Genomic DNA, 17,484 nt, shown 5'->3' on the forward strand with positions numbered 1-17,484 from the left:
ATGATAATTTCCTAAATGTTACATCTTCTACTGAGCTGTGAGCTCACCCATTTCAATATCTGTCATGTGATCTGGAGAAATCCCTATCTTAGAAAATGCAATGCAATTGGGTCATTAAAGCCTAAAATATGTTAGGATATCTTTAGTCGCTAATGAAATGTCTTCTTTTCAAAGCTGCTGAACAGGACAGATGACTTTTTAAACTAATTGTAATTCACTGAGGCATCTTATAATCTATAAGAAAGTTCACCTCTGCACTTTTCCTGTCCAGCTGTTGTCTTGAACAATTATCAGCAAGTTATTGTTCTGGTATGAGCCATGTCATGCTTGAAAGTGAGGTGAAAAAAATTAATGAGGGTGCATGAATGCTGGTTGATGAAGGTTAAGTAGATACAGTTACGCTTTCCTCATTCTTTTCTATGACTGTTGAGATTGAGGCAATGTACTTTAATGAGACCACACAAACAAATGTGCTGATTGACAGCTCTTGATTTAGCAATGAGAAATGTTGGCTGAAGCCATATTTAGTTTCAGCCTAATACTTGGGTTGCTTGTGCACATAAGGATCTTGAATTTAACATACTATGGAGCATTATTTTCTTTGTTTTGTTTTTGTTTTTTCTTTATTCAATTATATAAATCCATTTCATTGCTTTTATTAGGAACGGGGTATATAATTTTTAGTGATGATTGCAAGGGAATAATGCGTCATTCAGTGTTTATAGCAAGGGAATACTGAGGGGGTTTTAGATGTATTTTTTTCTCGGGGAAAAAAGTCTTAGTACTTTTTCTATAAGTTAATTTCAAAAGTCACAGGGGACTTGGTGGTGTAGATTCCTTAGTCCAATATCAATGATATGCAGAAATACTGAGCAGTTTTTCTACAAAATTGTAATCAAAGATATAGAGGTAGATTTAAAAAAAAAAAGAAAAAGGGTGTGTGTCAGATTCAGCATATGAAAAGTAAATTATGCCAGACAGTTGATAAAATTTGAGAAGATGATAATTTTCTAAGCAAAATAAATGTGATAGCTTTAACCTCTGGACTGCAGTAGGGTTGCCACTGTGCCAATATTAATGAAAAGTGGGATAAGGTGCAGACTTGTAAAACAGGTAAGTTCAAGAGGAGGTGTGGAATATTGAAAAAGGATGCATTGGACTATGAGGCTATTAGTGGAGTTTCTGAAGGATCAGTTTTGGGAATAATTATTTATTAAATAGTCTCAATGATTTGCTGCATATGTTAAGAGAAGGCTGAACTTTGTGATGGCCGAGTTTGGAGGCATTCTCAGGTTGAAGGAGGTTAGGATGTCACAGGTAAGAAACTGCATGTTTAGTAGAAACACAATTAAATTAAATTTGGGAACAAAGCCAAGTACTTAATTATGATTTGCAAATTTTGCTGTTTGCTGTTAAGTCCATCAATTCTGGAAGAACTTAAGTGCATTTCAAGCTCTCTCAAGATATTTATACTACATATATGATCTACGGAGTAAGAACCATAGGACTTTTTTGTACGAAATTTAATCTGTAACTTCACCTGTCTGTATTTAAACAGAACTTTTGTCGCATAAGAAAGTCATTTCAATATGATCAATTCCTTGTTCACATTGCTAAATGCTACAGTATTTGCCTAACTGGTATTTAACAGCATGCTACTTAGTCCACAGTGTCTGTGTCTGATGTTGGGAGCAAGTGGGGGGGGTTGGGGCAGGAATACAGAGAGCCAGATAGGAAAAGCAACTAGTAACCTTTATGTTAAAGTTTTGTAGCAGTCATTAAAATGTCCATCTGGTAATAGTTTACTAGGGAGATATATAGTAGCTGATGGACTACTTACAAAGTGGCAGAGTACTGGTGGTGGTTGAGACGAAAGTGTGAGTTCAAGTGTAGCTGTGTCACAAGAAACCAAAAAACCTGGTAATAAATCATCTGAGAAAGAAGCTGTCTGAAATAAACTAACGCTTTGCCAGTCCATTCAAACACATTTGATATTGTATAAGAGCATAGCATAGAACTTGCATTTCCTTGTCATCAGGGTATCGGAGCCTAAACTAAGAGGTGCATACGCCCGAAATTTAACAGGGTGGACAGAAACTGCAGGTTAGTGCTAGAACCTGTGATTTTTTACTTGGGTTGACGTACATATATGTATGTGTATGTATGTATCAGTTGTTTAAAAAAAAAAAAGAAAAAAAGAAGAAAAAAGGTAAGGGAAGACGAGCAGAACAAATCCTGGATTTCACGGAAGTGTTTCCAGTAGGGAAGCATTGTTGTTAATATGTTTACAAGTCACGCTTTGTAATGTGACTTTCAGTTCTACTGTCCCAGACTCAAGACAGATTAAATCACAGATGCATAGAAGCTGCTGGTATCATCAGGTAAAGAGATTAAATGGATGTGAAATCTTTAATTAAGAAAAAGCAAAGTTCATGTTGTAGCGCTGTTTTCTTATTCTTTTAGAAGAGCATTAGGAAGGGAAGAGAACTGTTTAAACCAAGAGAAATAGGTATAAACTAGTCATGAATAAATATAAACTACAGATTGGTTCCAATCAACTAGATCAGAGAGGTTCAGGCACGCTTATCTTGTGAATGCATCTTTAAGAAAAAGAGCTCAGTGCTTTGAAGATAGGCCTAACAAAAATATGAAAAATGTATATGTTGTGCTTTCATATAGCAGTGACCTGGTCTTTGGACCATGAGAGTTCCTATTTTACATTTATTAGATGACACTATAGTTAGTATTACTGTTGCAAAAATTTACAAGTAAGAGGTAGATGTGCTTTCCTTCATCTTCTCTCCCCTGACCCCATACACCACATCAGGTAAAAGTTTGAGCAGCAGGTGCAGCAGCAGTGTGTGAGGAAGAGGCCGGGCTGTGGACTGCAGGATGGGAAATTCCCAGTGATTCAGCTGTTTCTTGGTTTCCCTCCCAGGTTTCCCAGCTTCCAGGGGCTGTAACAGTAAGCAAGCAGCCTTGCCCTGAAGGTTCAAGCCCAAGCATTTGACCTGCAGGTCCACTCCTACTTTCAGGTTGCCATTCAGCAAAATGCCATCATCTTGGAGAACTGGAGATACTGCGCTGCCTGGTTATGTACTGGTGTCTGATGTCTTAGGTTGGTAGAAGTGACCCATCCAGATCTCCAGGCATACTTCAGGGTGCTTAAGGTGCTTTGAGGTACTTCAGGGACTGGTGTGAGAAAGTGCTATTTATTATCTCTGACGTCCTTGGTCTCCCACTGCCTGTGTAACTTGGGAGTCCACTGCTGACCGTGGCTTCCTCATTCAGTTTCATTCAAGATCCGGCAGCTCCTCCCTAGTAATGCCAGTTTGCTGTTCTCTCCTCTCTGCCCTTTCAGTTTGGAGTCCCACGTACTGCTGTTTCTTCCCACAAATTAATGATCAGTCCATTGTCAGGTTAGTACTGCCCCTGCCGTTTTGGTATGTGAGCCACTGACAGTGCTATGAGGTGACAGTGGTAGCTTAGTAAGTTTTTTGTCCCTCTTATGTCAGATTATTCATTCCTGCCCTTGCACTCCCCCGTCTCTTTTGCTGCCATGTCCTTTTTTTTTTTTTTTTTTTTTTTTTTTGTGTGTGTGTGTGTGTGTGTGTGTGCTGTTACTTGATGAATTAGATTGAAAGCCTGATCCACTGTTTCCCTGCTGGAAAGATCTTGAATTGTTTTAAGTTGAGATCAGAGGTTAATAAAAGAATTAAAAATAACATCAGAACACAGAGAGTACCCTTTGAAAATCTATGTTCAGCGAAAGTACTTACAAAAGCATACTGTATAGTGCGACACGTGTTCTGCAATGAAATGACTTTTACATAATAACTAGTATAAATTGTCTTTTTTGTGAGTACCTTGAGATATTGTTCATCTGGAGAGGTATGTAGTAAAACACTGATTTTGAGAGCTGAGTGCTGGTAAGACTATACAACACTGCATGAATTTATGAAGTGAAATTAAAACCATAGTTTAAAGGAAGGAGATGAGATTTTAATGGAATAATTTTTCTGTCAGATGTCTTTAACTTAGCTGTACATATAGATGGTACTTGTTAACTTTAAATCTTATGATAACAAAGATCAAATCAATTATGAAAAATGTTTATCTTATTAAGGTGTTACAGTGTACTGTTCTGAGAGAAACAACCCTTAAGTAAAAACAAATGTTTAATTGGAAATGTGTAACTTTTGCTTATAATTTAATGTGGCAGCCAATTTTGTGAATTTGTTTTGTGCCCTATTTCAGTGACAGGTGAATCTGGTGCTGCTAGATGGGAGGGTCCAATTCTCATTCTTGTTTGACACGAGTGTTTATGTGGCTGTGCAGTGAACTGGGACAAGGAACTGAGACAACTGAAAACTAGCTTCTGGCATTCACTGTACAGATGAAAGTACTCTGGTCAGTATAAAGTGACAGGAAAAAGGGTGGAACGGCCTCTTTCAGATGCAGTGCCAGCTTCTGCTCAGCTGGGATCACAGGATGGTGCTCTGGGAGCAACTGAGCAGATGCGTCAGTTCACTGATGCTGAAGGGAAGAGGCCTGCCTGATGTCTTCTGCCCTGCTCCTGCTTACATCGTCTGCCTCACTCTGGTGCTCGTCAGACTACTCCACAAGCTGATCAGACTTGCTACTTTGGTGGAAAACTACCCACTGTTTTGGTTTTTTGCTTGATAATTTTTCTGCCATTTTAGTGAGTTGAAGAAATTTTTTAAGCAGCCCAATTATTATGCTGGCTTTTTCAGAAATGGTAGGAATATGCAGCCAAGAGAAAAGCTGAGTGTGTGAGAGGAGGAATAGACTCCCATCTATTACCAGCAGTGCTCTGCTATGTCTACATACCGTGTTTTATGGAATAATAGAATCATGGGACAGTTTGGGTTGGAAGGGACCTTTAAAGGTCATCTCGTTCAACCCCTCTGCAGTGAGCAGGGACATCTTCAACTAGATCAGGTGGCTCAGAGCTTCATCCGACCTGACCTTGAATATTTCCAGGGATGGGCATCCACCACCTCTCTGGGCAACCTGTGCCAGTGTCTCACCACCTTCACAGTAAAGAATATCTTCCTTACGTCTAATCTAAATCTGTTTAACTGGTAAGCATGCAGTATATGCAATAGTAGACATATATCAGACAAGCTCTAGCTAAACCTCTGAGGGCAATTAGGTAATTTGAAAGTAATGGAATCAATGATTATTGCATGTTCTCATTATTTATATCTGAAGCCGGTCTATTTTTATTTTTATTTTTTTCAATTTTGAAAAGTATTCTGTCTTGTCTTTCCTTTGTACTTCACAGTATATGTGTGAAGCACAATTACAACTTTTCTTGCTAATTAAATCAATTCAGTGAATAATTAAGATTTTTTGCAGTGATGATTTTGCAGGCTAGTATAGTGGGTTTTGGTTTGGTTTTTTTTTAAGAATTGCAAATTTAAGGAGGGGGTTGGCAAACTTTAAACAGGAAATGTAGGACAATTCAACTAACTCTTTAGTTGCCATACTCTGTGTTCTATAAAGTTGAGATTTGGGTTTTTTCTTTGTCTCGCCCCACTTCCCCCCCCTTATGTTTTGTGTGGCCCACAGATGAAAACTTGTAAAATTGTAGACTTTAGGCACTTGAATTCTTGTATTACTTGAAATTTTTATAGTGGAAAACTTGACACTGACTTGGAGGGTAATAAGCAAAAGAGGCTATGGCAAGAGTTAATTGCTCTAACAAGACAGTTAAGCACAATAGAGAAGGGGTTGGCAGCACTCAGGAGGAAGAACTTGAGCTTTGAATATATTGCACTGTATATCTTTTTCTGTATGGGGAATTGTTTTCTGGCCATAGGAAGTGCCCTGGAAATTCTCTATTTTCAAAATCCTGTTTGGAGAAAATGACCTCAAGGATCTTATTGATCAGGCAGTGATAAAGTAATGATGGCAGCAATAAAGTAAGAATTTGCAAGTAACTTAGAAAGTAAGTTTGTCCAATGAGTCTATAAGTGTGCTCTTGCTTTCCTTTCATGAAATTACTTGTTACAGCCTGTTTTCTATTGGAGTGTTAACAGAAATGGATGGTAATAAGGGTGTTTAAAAAACCTGCCCTACTTTTTATCAGATTCTGTGTTTTTAAGAATCTACAATGTATAACCTTATCAGTCTGTAGGACACTGAAAGTTATTTTCTTACGTGCAAGTCCTTAGGTCTCTGTAAAGGGAACTGTAGTCATCAAGTCAACCTTGGTTAGGTGTGTTTTTTGGAATTAAAAGTCTAACTTGAACAAAGTGGTTACTGTGTGAGAAACTGAAGGCAAAAAAACTTGAATTGCTTTATGTTTGGTACAGACTTCCAGTCTTTGAAACTCAAGGGCTGGAAACATGTATTAAATTGAAAGTAAAGATTATGATGAAACAATTTTGACAGTGTAGCGAGTTAAGATATAAATGGCAAAAATATTTTTAATTTTTCTTGTAAATAAAAAATGATAAATACTAACAGTTTGAAAAATTGCACAGTAAGAAGATCTAAAATTAGGTTTTACCTTGGACTTTGGTCTAGAAACAAGTCATTGTCCAACTTTTAGGAGCTATTTAGTGAAGTTGAAAGTTTTGATATCAAGCAAAGTAATAAATTATTCATTAGAAGATTAAAAAAATGTTTAACTTATAGTCTTACTTGTAAACAACAACAGAACATAGTTAAGGAAGTACAATTACTGCAGCATATTAATGATATTTAATATATAGTACATAAAATCTATGAGCAGCAGAAGCTACATCTTGGTATGTTGGGGGTTTTTTACTCATATTTTGCTTAAGATTATATGCTCGTCTTTAAATTCCAGGGACTTCAGTATGTTTCAAATACTGTTCTAATTCTTACTGCTTTGCTGAGTTAGAGCTAAGCTGTTAAAATTTTCATACTAGTGTATTTTGAGCATGGATAAAGACTTTATAAAAATGCAATTAAAAAGTATGATTTACTGCTTCTTATCTGTGTTCCAAGGAAAAAAAAAAGTTTGAGTAACAACCCTCTTTCCTACTTCCAGCTGCTGAAGCTTAGAATTATTTCTGTTTGTCCAATAGTGAAGTTGCCTCCAAACTGGTCTTTGGGGGGAGCACTGCGTTGGAGGATGAATCACAACTTGCATGGTCAGTAGAGGAAATTTTAGAATAGGTCAATAAATTGGACAGTAACAGATTGCTAAGACCAGCTGGTATTCACCCCAGACTTCTAAGGGAACTGAAGGATGAAACAGCTGAGCTATGAACTGTGCTGTGTAAACCATTATTTGAGCCCATGCTAGCATCAGAGGAAAGGAAGCAAGGTGACAAATGTGATGACAGTTTTTAAAATGGTTTCTGGGCTTTGAGGATCTACGATTAGCAAAGTTGATACCCATGGTGGACATATTGTAGATAATCATTAATAAAGGGTAGAATTAGTTAACAATTTAATAAATTACTGATACACTGGCAAAATCTTCTCAGTCTCAGTAATGGTTGAACGCGAATAGGATTTTGGGAACTGTTAGGAAAGAAGAACAAAATAATAATAAATGTATCACTACAAGGTCAAGCTGTGCCCACATCCTGCATACTTTGTGTGGTTTTGTTTCCTCTCGCTAATAGAAGGTATAGTAGATGTACAGCAAAACTGATCAAGATTATCAAATGAAAGGAAGTCTTTCTTTGTACAATGCATAATTAAGAAAGGAAACTGTGCTGAAGGACATCATCAATGTTTAAAATTTACTAGCTGTAAAACAATTAACACAAATCCATGGAAGAACAATCTGTTGAGGATTATTAAATGAAAAGCTTTTGCTCTGGAGGTGGGCAACCTCTGAAAGGCAAATACATGGAGACTTGCAAAGATGTGTATGCTTGATTTGTTCTTGTACTTTTTCCTATGCATCTTACTGATCCCAGGAAGAGGTTGACTTTTGATCCAACAGGGCATAGTTGTTCTTATTTTAACTGGATCTAGCTCATTCTGTTGCCTTGTCCCGCTTAATCTGACCCATGCTGGCTCCTTGACCAATACTTTTGTGTGGTTCTCTATCTCCTTTCAGATATTGGACCCCAAAAATTGGAGCTGAAAAGTTGTCATTCCATTTCACGGGGTAATAGGTAACATTACGGTGCTTCTTGAATCAGCTATGCTCACCTGGGGTGCAACTGCACTCGGGTCCTGTTATTCTGCTTTTGATATCTTCTGTCAAGTGACAGATCAGCCTCGTAAGGCCCAAGCAGCTACGTCTTGATGGTAGGAATATATCTTAAAATGGGAAGGCCTGAAAACTGCAGAATTATGTGTCTACAGGAGCTAGACTCTAAATAATTTTACTGCTGGGAACACCAGTGTGCTTTGCTTTTTCCTGTTAAGCAAACTCCATTGTAGCAGAAAGCTCATGTCAAACCCCCCTTTTTCCTTTCCCCTCCCAGGAAAATTAGTGAAGTTTTAAATCCTTTCAGGATTTGAATCAGTTTTGGTTAAAACTTTGAGTTCTAGTGTGGAGCCAAGCAGGTGTTCAGATTGTAACTAAGAAAAAGATTCTTCTGATTTATATATGCCATACTTCTGAGAGTATTTTAGATAGTTACTTCTTAAGAAATAGGATTTCAGAGTTGATTTTTTTTCTTCACAATTTTATCGGATGCCATTAACAAACATGAGAGCTTCATGTTTTTGGTTTATGAATGAACTAACATTATTTAGAGACTATTTAATCAGTATGATGACACTTAGGTTTTTGAAATAAAATGAAGATGGTATTTCTGCTTTAAAAAACTTGGTGACTTAGTTTAGCCACTTGGCTAATTTCTCAGAAGCAGTACTCTTTAACTGTAAACTTGTCTGTTCATTGTTATAAAGGAGGAGAAGGGTGGAAGCACACACACAAGTCCATGTGGTTAATCACTTGCCAGTGTACTAGTTCCTGTTATGTGATTAGTTGGCCTGTGCCTGTTACCGTTATGTCTTCTTGCAAACAAGGACCTTATATGTCCATCTTAATTACCTGTTGTTTGTTTTTTTTTTTACCTTGGTCCACCTATTCATGCCATGATTTTACAGTATTTGATTGGGCAAGATGCATGTGCTGGGAACTGTAAAAATTATAAGCTGAAGTACTTATTTTTGTGCATGTAATGGGATGTACATACAGAAAATTAAAGACTGTATTAAGTAATATAAAAGGTTCTATGTGCTAAAACCATCTGAAAAGATGTTCTAATTTTATTTTTTTTTACAGAGCTATAAGAGAAAGTATCAGTATATTACACTTATATTTATAATTACTCTCCAACTGTTACACATATTATATATTCTTCAGTTGGTTTCTCATGCAGATTATATAATTATACAAGTGTAATAGGATAGATATTTTGTGGTAAATTAAAATATTTAAAAAATAGGCTGATTCATAGAGAAACTTTGTGTGAAAGTATCTATAAAGTTAGTCATTGGATGTATTTAATAGCTGATTATAGAGGCATATTCTTCTGAATTAGCTTGCGATAGCCTGTCAGAGATAAAATCCCTGATTACATTTGTACCTTTGCTGTTATCAATGATGCCAGTTCTTACATACCCTTGAGAAATCAGTTGTGATAAAATCCTCTATTCTGAATGAGTTATCGTGAAGCATGACTGAGTTATCATGAGGTATGCATGACTCGTGCCAATTCAACAGCAGCACTGTCAATATAGGAACAACAGTGCACGTGTGCATGACTGAACACATGTTTGAGGGAGGTAAGAAGTGACAATCTCTTACAAACTGCTCAGAAAACAAGTGGTAAAACTTAAGACATTTCACTGTTACAGCAACTACCGTTCCAAAGATATGAGTTACTGCTGAGTAGAAATTGTCAAAAAGGACAGAGGCCTGAATAAAGAGGAGCTCGGCACCTTTGTATTATATTTTCCACATAACTGTTGTAGTGAATGTGAAGAAGAATAGCAAGTACCTACACTTTTTAGGAGTTTGCAATCCAGCTTGATGTAAAGTACTGGAAATTTTTTCAATTTCAAAGCTGGCAGGTAAAACTGTGAAACATTATTTATATACTTACCATAGTTAGTAACTTCATACTGATTTTTCAAGTTTTATACATATGTAGATGTAAAATAAGATGGAGCGTGAAAACTTTTTCATAGTATTTGAAACATAGTTTCTACCCCATAAAAGGGCTGAATTAGATTATTAGGAGTGCTGAACAGTCCCTGAGGCTAACATTTGTGTTGATACAACCTTAGGTTGCTCTGTTTGGAAAGAAGAACATTTACCAGCTTCCTGGCCTCTCAGCATTCAGGCATTCTTCCTACTGCTGTGGGCTGTGCCCAGTATCCTCATTTTATCCTTGTTTTTACAAAATAAAGCAAATGGGTGTCTTCAAAGATATTGCAGAATGATTTGGATCTAGTTCATAATTTTTTTGCTATTTTGAAGCAGATTGTCACAAATAACTGTGCTGGTGAACCCTGCAACTTGGTATGGAATCTGTAAATGGAGCTGATGGCACCTGTGTAGTAGTGTCACAGCCTGGGAAATAGGCTTGTTGGTGTCCTTTTTTTGGAGACTAAACTTTGCTTTGCTTTGTCTCATGTCATATTGTGGGACAGTAGTTGTGGAGCTGTTAAAACAATCCAAGACTTCAAAAGACTATGGTCTGTTAGCCAAAAGGCATGTATTCTGTGTCAGGCCTTTGATTTTAACACTGGTGAGGCCACACTTGGAGTACTGTGTCCAGTTCTGGGCTCCTCAGTACGAGAGAGACATGGACATACTGGGGGAAGTCCAACAAAGGGTCACGAAGATGATGAAGGGTCTGGAGCATCTCTCCTACGAGGAAAGGCTGAGAGAGCTGGGACTGTTCAGACTGGAGAAGAGAAGGCTCAGGGGGATCTTAGCAATTGATATAAATACCTGAAGGAAGGGTGCAAGGAGGATGGAGCCAGGCTCTTTTCAGTGGTGCCCAGTGACAGGACAAGAGGCCATGGGCACAAACTGAAACACGCGAGGTTCCCTCTGAACATCGGGAAACACTTTTTCATTGTGAGGGTGACTGAGCACTGACACAGGTTGCCCAGGGAGGCTGTGGAGTCTCGCTCCTTAGAAATATTCACGGTCCCGGGCACCTGGCTCTAGGTGGCCCTGCTTGAGTAGGGATGTTGGACCAGATGACTTCCAGAGGTCCCTTCCAACCTCAGTAGTTCTGTGATTTATAGCAAGTTATTCCACTTTCTTGCATTGAATAACTAAGAACTCCTGCAGCATTTGTTATTTAGCTACAACCTCATCTTCTATTAAAGATCCATTCCTTTGATTGCAGATAACTTTTTGGAGATAAAGAATGCAGGTCTTTCAGTTGAATATCCTACTATATGGGGCACAAACTATCATTTACTTCTAAGAGTTAGACTTTTAAACAGATGAGGTTGGCATCTGCTTTCATAATGAGACTCTGTATAGGTACATCCTTTGAGCCTGTGACCCCAGGCTTGTTCTTTCATTTGTCAGTGAAGACAGACTGCAAGATGACTGTTGTCTTAGCTTAAGAGGGTAGGAGAGGTGCAAGATCTTGTATAATTTTCTGTACACTCTGTTACTTAGTGACAAAATAACTCTGCTGAGTGTTCTGTAGATTTCTGTGTAATGTAGTTTTCAGGTTTCATCTGAACTAGGAATTCAGACTTTTAAAAATAATGTTCAGATCTGCATGTTCCTTTTGAAGCCTGTATTTCAAGGGTATTTTGTTTTTATTCAGTAGGATGATGTATTTTAGAAGATTTTTTTTTTTCTTTAGCATACAGATGCACAGACATGATTTTTCTTACACAAAGATTGTGGGTAGCAGTTTATATCAAGACCTGTGGCAGAAATGGAAATGTGGATAGCAATTCATGAATGTAGATTATTTTAGTGGCACCTACCAAGTATGTAATTGTTTCAGAAATCTGCAGAGTAGCTACATAGGATTCAATCCACTTTTTTATGAAATGCTATTCTGTAGGCTTCCAACTGTTATGTTATATTTGTAAAACAGTCCTGTTGCCATTCCCTTCAGGACTCTAATTTCAGTCAGGTCATTGCCACAGATGGAGGTAGTTGGCTACAGTTGAACGTGTGTATAGATGCATGTTTGAAGGAGACAGTAAAAGCAATCTTTCCAATAGCTGAAACTTCTTTGAGGTATTTGACTGTACACTGGCAACCACAACTGTTAATTTTGGAGTCATGTTAATAAGGATGTGGGATTGTGGAGATAAGAGGAACTGTGAAGGGTGGGAGATGAATTCTGTGTGTTTCAAAGTGCTCTAGCACTTTGTTTCCCAGTCTGAGAGGGCAGAGCAGGTGCAGCATTAGATAAGGTACTACTGACTAAAAATTATCCAGTTCAGATGCTGGGGCCATGTGTATGCCCCCCAGTGTGATAGATGTAGCATATAGACAGAACTTGAAAGGATGTGTGGTTCTTGATAGGTAGCATTCCTTTTTAGCTGTGTAATACTTGAAATAAGACATGTGATTTTGAAAAAGTTAATGGTTTAACATGATGGTCCAGCTTCTGGAGCCGTGAGAGCTGTCTGTGCGTTTTGAGATCCCCTGGTTTGATTCTTCTCTCGTTAGCACAACATCTTACATTTATTTCCCTCAAGAGTCATCTCCTTTCTGCAGTGACTGCCCACTCTCACTGGGCTGCTATCTTTTTCCAGTGTAAGCAAATATTTCCCATTTTCTATCTTCTGTATACTTTCCTCCCTGCTCCAGTGCCCTCCCCAAATAAAAAGCTAATTGCTTATTTTCTTTGATTTCCTGTTAGTTTAGATATTTACTTTATCTGTTCAAATCTATTATATCCCCCCGCCCCCCGTGGGCTTTTTCCCCTTTTTATTTGTTGGAAATAGATAATAGTTCTGTTTCTTGTTTATTTGTTTGTTTTTATCCCTTATAACTTAATAAGCAAATGAGGTAAAAATTTCTAGTGGCAGTAGGAGGTATCAGAGTTTTCACTGGAAAGTGCAACATTTCCAATAGGGAAGACAAGTAATACATATCCTCTGCTTCTTACTGCTGCCAACTACGTAAGGATGTGACCTGAATTCTCCTGAAGAAGTATCATGTAAGTCTGCAGTAGTTTAGTTTGTTGCATAATTGTATAACTCTGCATACAACTCCTGCATGAGTTCCTCAAGTAAATATGTTCTATGCTTATACATTTTTCCTTAGGGTTGTGATGCCCTAAGTATTGCTGTAACATTGTGTGTAACCCCCTTCTGGGTGAAAATTCCAGAGGGAATAAGCCAATTCATCTGCAGCCTTGTTTCTTGATTTGAAAGTTGGGAATTAAAATAACTGCTGATATTTTTTTTGTATGTTTGTGTATCTGTGTATTATCTCTTATAAGACTTGCAATGCATGAATGTTGCTTTTTAGAGCTGGAAAAGACAAACATATTTGTATTTTTTCCTGTTTGAGCCCCTATTATTATGCAGTTCAAGGCTGTCAGGGCAAGTTTAAGTAAATTAATAAATTCAGATAATTTCACTTTTTTATTGCGACTACTGAGGAAATTATTTTGTTTCCTGTAAAATGATGATTTGCAAAGTTCCAAGGTAGCCAAAAGCAGTACTGTATTTTCATTATGATTCAGATGAGTAAGGTGTGAAGGTGGCATGGAACCTGTGCTACAGAGATGTCCAGGTCTTCTAGTAGAATCTGCAATTCTAGCTTGATAAGACAGGCAACTCAAAATGATGCTTTTAAGAATGACTGTTTTCAGCATGTAACCGATAAGAAATTTGAGAGGTCTCTTAAGGTGTGTAACTGCAGGAGAAAACAGTTCCATGATCCTGAGATCCATAGCTTCTGACATGCCCTTCTGGGTTCAGTAAGGGCTCTTCATAAAGCATAACTAGAAAAAAGTGAAGCTTTAGTGGTAACCTCCTTTTTATCCAGTGGCTCAAATGTAATTCTGTTCCTTTTGAATATGGGCTATTGAGTTCTCACATTGGTGGTTAAAACCTACTTCTTTTGCTTTCACATGCATAGTAAGTAGAGTGTGTCCTTTTTCCTGGGACAGGAAAATACTAGCCTTTCTGTGCTAAAAGAAATTCAAGGCCAACTGATTGTTGTGGGTAGGGTGAGGGGAAAGACAAAAGAGGAGGATTGTGGCTTTGTAACCCATTTGCCGGGACCCTAGATACCAGTCCTCCTTCCCAGGAGTTATGGGTCTTTATGTCTTAGCTCAGTAATTTCATTTTTCAGAATACCAGGTTCTTTTCTGCACTGTGGCATGTCCTCAGGAAGAACATCATGCTACCTAGCAGGTGTAGACTATTAAAAGTGATTTAGGAGATAATTCAAATTTGTGTCTCCGCCAAATCGGAAGGGACTAGAATCTAGTTCTTCCAATCCTTATGTGAGGTCTTTAAGTTCCTACCTCTTTGGTAGTATCCTAGATAGCAAAGCTCAAGGACCTCAAGAGGTCATTTAGTCTGTGTCCCAATCCTGGGCAAAATATATTTTGGTTAGAAAAACATTTTTTTAAGAATGATATAGCTCTCAAAGATCTCTCTTAAAATTTACAGAAGTAATTTAAATTTAGGGAAAGCCTCTTGATAATTCATGTTATATCTAGTTTTGTCAAGAATCATCAGCAAGCTAGAAATGTTAATCCTATGTCTTCTTGACAAGACTTCTGGTCTACATCCATCTCCTTCTGAAGTCATATAAAAGTCATATACTTTTATTACAACATGTTTTCAACTATTTGAAGCATGTATAACTTAATTTGGAGCAATCATGCTGTAAAAGCTTGGAAACTAGTTTCATTTGTGAAATAGTATAGAGAATTAGTATAGTATAGAGAATTAGATAAACAGTAGTAATACATTGGGTGAATAACATTTGACAGTGAAGATTTGTGCTGGGGGGAAAAAAAGGAAGAAAAAAAAAAAGAAAGGAAGAAAATAAAAAAAGGGCAACCAGATTGGATTTACAAAAAGATTTGTGTGGTTTTGGTCTTTTTGTTTGTTTGCATAATAATTGCAATGGTTCCTACTAATACATTATCAACCCTATGCTGTTACTTTAAATGAAATTCTTATGACAGTGTGTGAATGATGAGAAATAAATTCATCTTACATAATGCATTTGGGAGATCCTATTTGTATGAATTATTTTCTGAAAAGAAAGAATAAGCCAAAATTTCCAGCAATGTTAATGTATGTTTATACAATCACTTTGTCTTTGTGGTGTTTTATAATAAGATGATTACATCATATGTTTAAAAATACATCTTTTTGGAGGAGATAAGGAAAATAGGTATATATTCACTTACATTCTAAGGTAATGTTAATTTTATAATGAGCTGGTGATCTTTGATAATTTTGGCGTGTATATTTAGACAAATGCGGGCACAAAAACACTTAAATTTTGGATTGGTTCTTTATTGATCAATGTTGAGACATATTATCGTATCTTCTTTAAGGTTTGTTTGTGTTAAAATCCAATTCAGAATGCTAACCTGGCCAGGGTGACTGAAGTATGTTGAATGGTATTTTAAATATGACTTTCATGACCTCAGGCCATTCAGACAATTAACATAAGCATCTTTATTCAGTTTCTATATATTAAAAAAAATCATCTTTTTATAGAAGGCTAACATGCTGACAAATTTGACTGAAGAGCAAAAATTTTGAGAATACACACAATCAATGCAAAACCCCTGTATTTTTTTGTCTGTGTTCTATATGTTCTTTTCTTTGTGAATTGACTACCCTTGATAGCAAATACGTTTTTTGAATTCATTAACGTTTTCTCTAAACATTAGGAGTTAACAGTGAATGTATTTGTGTTTACTTTGGCAGTAAAAAAAGAGGAGGAGGATTTTGAAGAAAAGAAAACCATTAAGAAACGAATCAAAGAATTAAAAGTTTTGGACCCAAAGATTGCGCAGAATCTGTGTAAGTAGGTTCTGTTTTTATGACAAAGTAATGTTGTATAAATGTTCCATAAAAATGTCTTTCTCTCTTGTCCGACTGCTTGGTAACCACTTTTTGTTTAAAGCCTGTGAGAATATGTGCATATTGGTGTTAAGCCCAAGCATGTGAGTCGATACAACTGAAACAAGTTTAAAGAGACCCAGAAAACAGTTAAAGGTTATCCTTTAAGAGTGAGATTATTCTCTTCTGTATATATTGAAGTACAAGCACACAGCTATATATCTAATTATCTTTCCATATTTTCAACATATCAAGGAATACTGCCTGCCTCCCTACGCCAGCCACTCCCCTCCCAACAAAAAGACAGTAAAGTCTACAGGCTGTCTGGCCATCTCTTATGTACTTTGTAGAGAGAAGGCAATACTCAGCATTATGCAGTAATATGCAAATAAAGATGATAAAGTTTTGGCGGAGAGGAGTGCTATAAAGAATAGGTTCCTAAATGCCGGCAGAGATAAAATAGGAAATTATTGGATTACAGTGAATAAATAAACAGTGCTTATGAGACCATTTTTTTTTTAACTGTTTATATGGTTTTGGTTTCTCATGGTGCTTTTTAAAGAGAAAGCTCTGACAAGACCGTTGAAGAAAAAAGTGTAATCATCACCCCAGAACAAAGTACTAGAACAGTAATGATTATCCTACAGAGTAGACTTGTCACTGGCTACTTATTGAGGTCTTCTTTGATTCTGGATGTTGTGCGTAACAAATGGATGCAGAAGGCTGGGATTGTGGGAAAACAGTAATTAAAAATGCATTTAAAATTGTTATCTGTTACCTGTATTACTTTGCAGAGTCTTTGTTAACCTGTAGATGTTATAGCCTGTTTAATTGGCGTTTTGTAAGTAGAAAAATGATTGTTGTTGTCTTGCTTTCTTCATTATGTGTTGAATCTTTGTTTTAGCAATTTTCCTTGGCTCTTTCCGAGTGCCTTATGAGGAAATCAAAATGATGATACTGGAAGTAGACGAAACACATCTGTCAGAGTCCATGATTCAGGTAAGGAAAATGACACTTTGAATCCCAGTATTTCAGGGTAAGCGTCACATTAAATAGAAACCTGTAGCTAAAAAGTCTCTTAAGATAAACTTTTGCCTAATGAATCGCTGCAACTATCTTTTTTTTTTTTTCCTTCTCTGTGAACTATAGGGGTTTTATATTGGTAATGCTTTTTTTTTTTTTTTTTTTTTTTAATGAAAGCAGCTGAATTGCTATTCTCTATTTTCTGCATTCATATTGTCCACGCCTAGAGATTTTTCTTTGGTATATATTCAAACAGCATATGATATTCTGTTTCTTCCCTAGTTACTAATTTTTCCTTTAATTTGTTTCTGCCTCTGTCTCATCTGCACAAATCTGTTGTCTTGGTCAAAAACTAGATGGAAAAAGGTTTGGGTGTTTTGTCTGTTTGTTTGTTTGTTTTCCCCTGTCCTGTTAGAGCCGACACAATCTGGGATCTTGCTTTAGGGCATC

The 17,484-nt window shown here is 36.9% G+C and overlaps 1 protein-coding gene across 1 annotated transcript in view; it reads left to right on the top strand.

Annotated features, from left to right (window-relative positions):
- DIAPH3 (diaphanous related formin 3) overlaps nt 1-17,484 on the top strand; it is a 238,607-nt gene that overhangs the window by 89,748 nt on the left and 131,375 nt on the right. The window contains exons 18-19 of the mRNA XM_075046101.1: nt 15,877-15,972; nt 16,916-17,010. Coding sequence (XP_074902202.1) covers nt 15,877-15,972; nt 16,916-17,010 — 191 coding nt within the window. The remainder of the gene's footprint in view (nt 1-15,876; nt 15,973-16,915; nt 17,011-17,484) is intronic.

The sequence above is a fragment of the Buteo buteo genome, chromosome 14 (assembly GCF_964188355.1).
Source record: "Buteo buteo chromosome 14, bButBut1.hap1.1, whole genome shotgun sequence".
NCBI classification, from domain to species: Eukaryota; Metazoa; Chordata; class Aves; order Accipitriformes; family Accipitridae; genus Buteo; species Buteo buteo.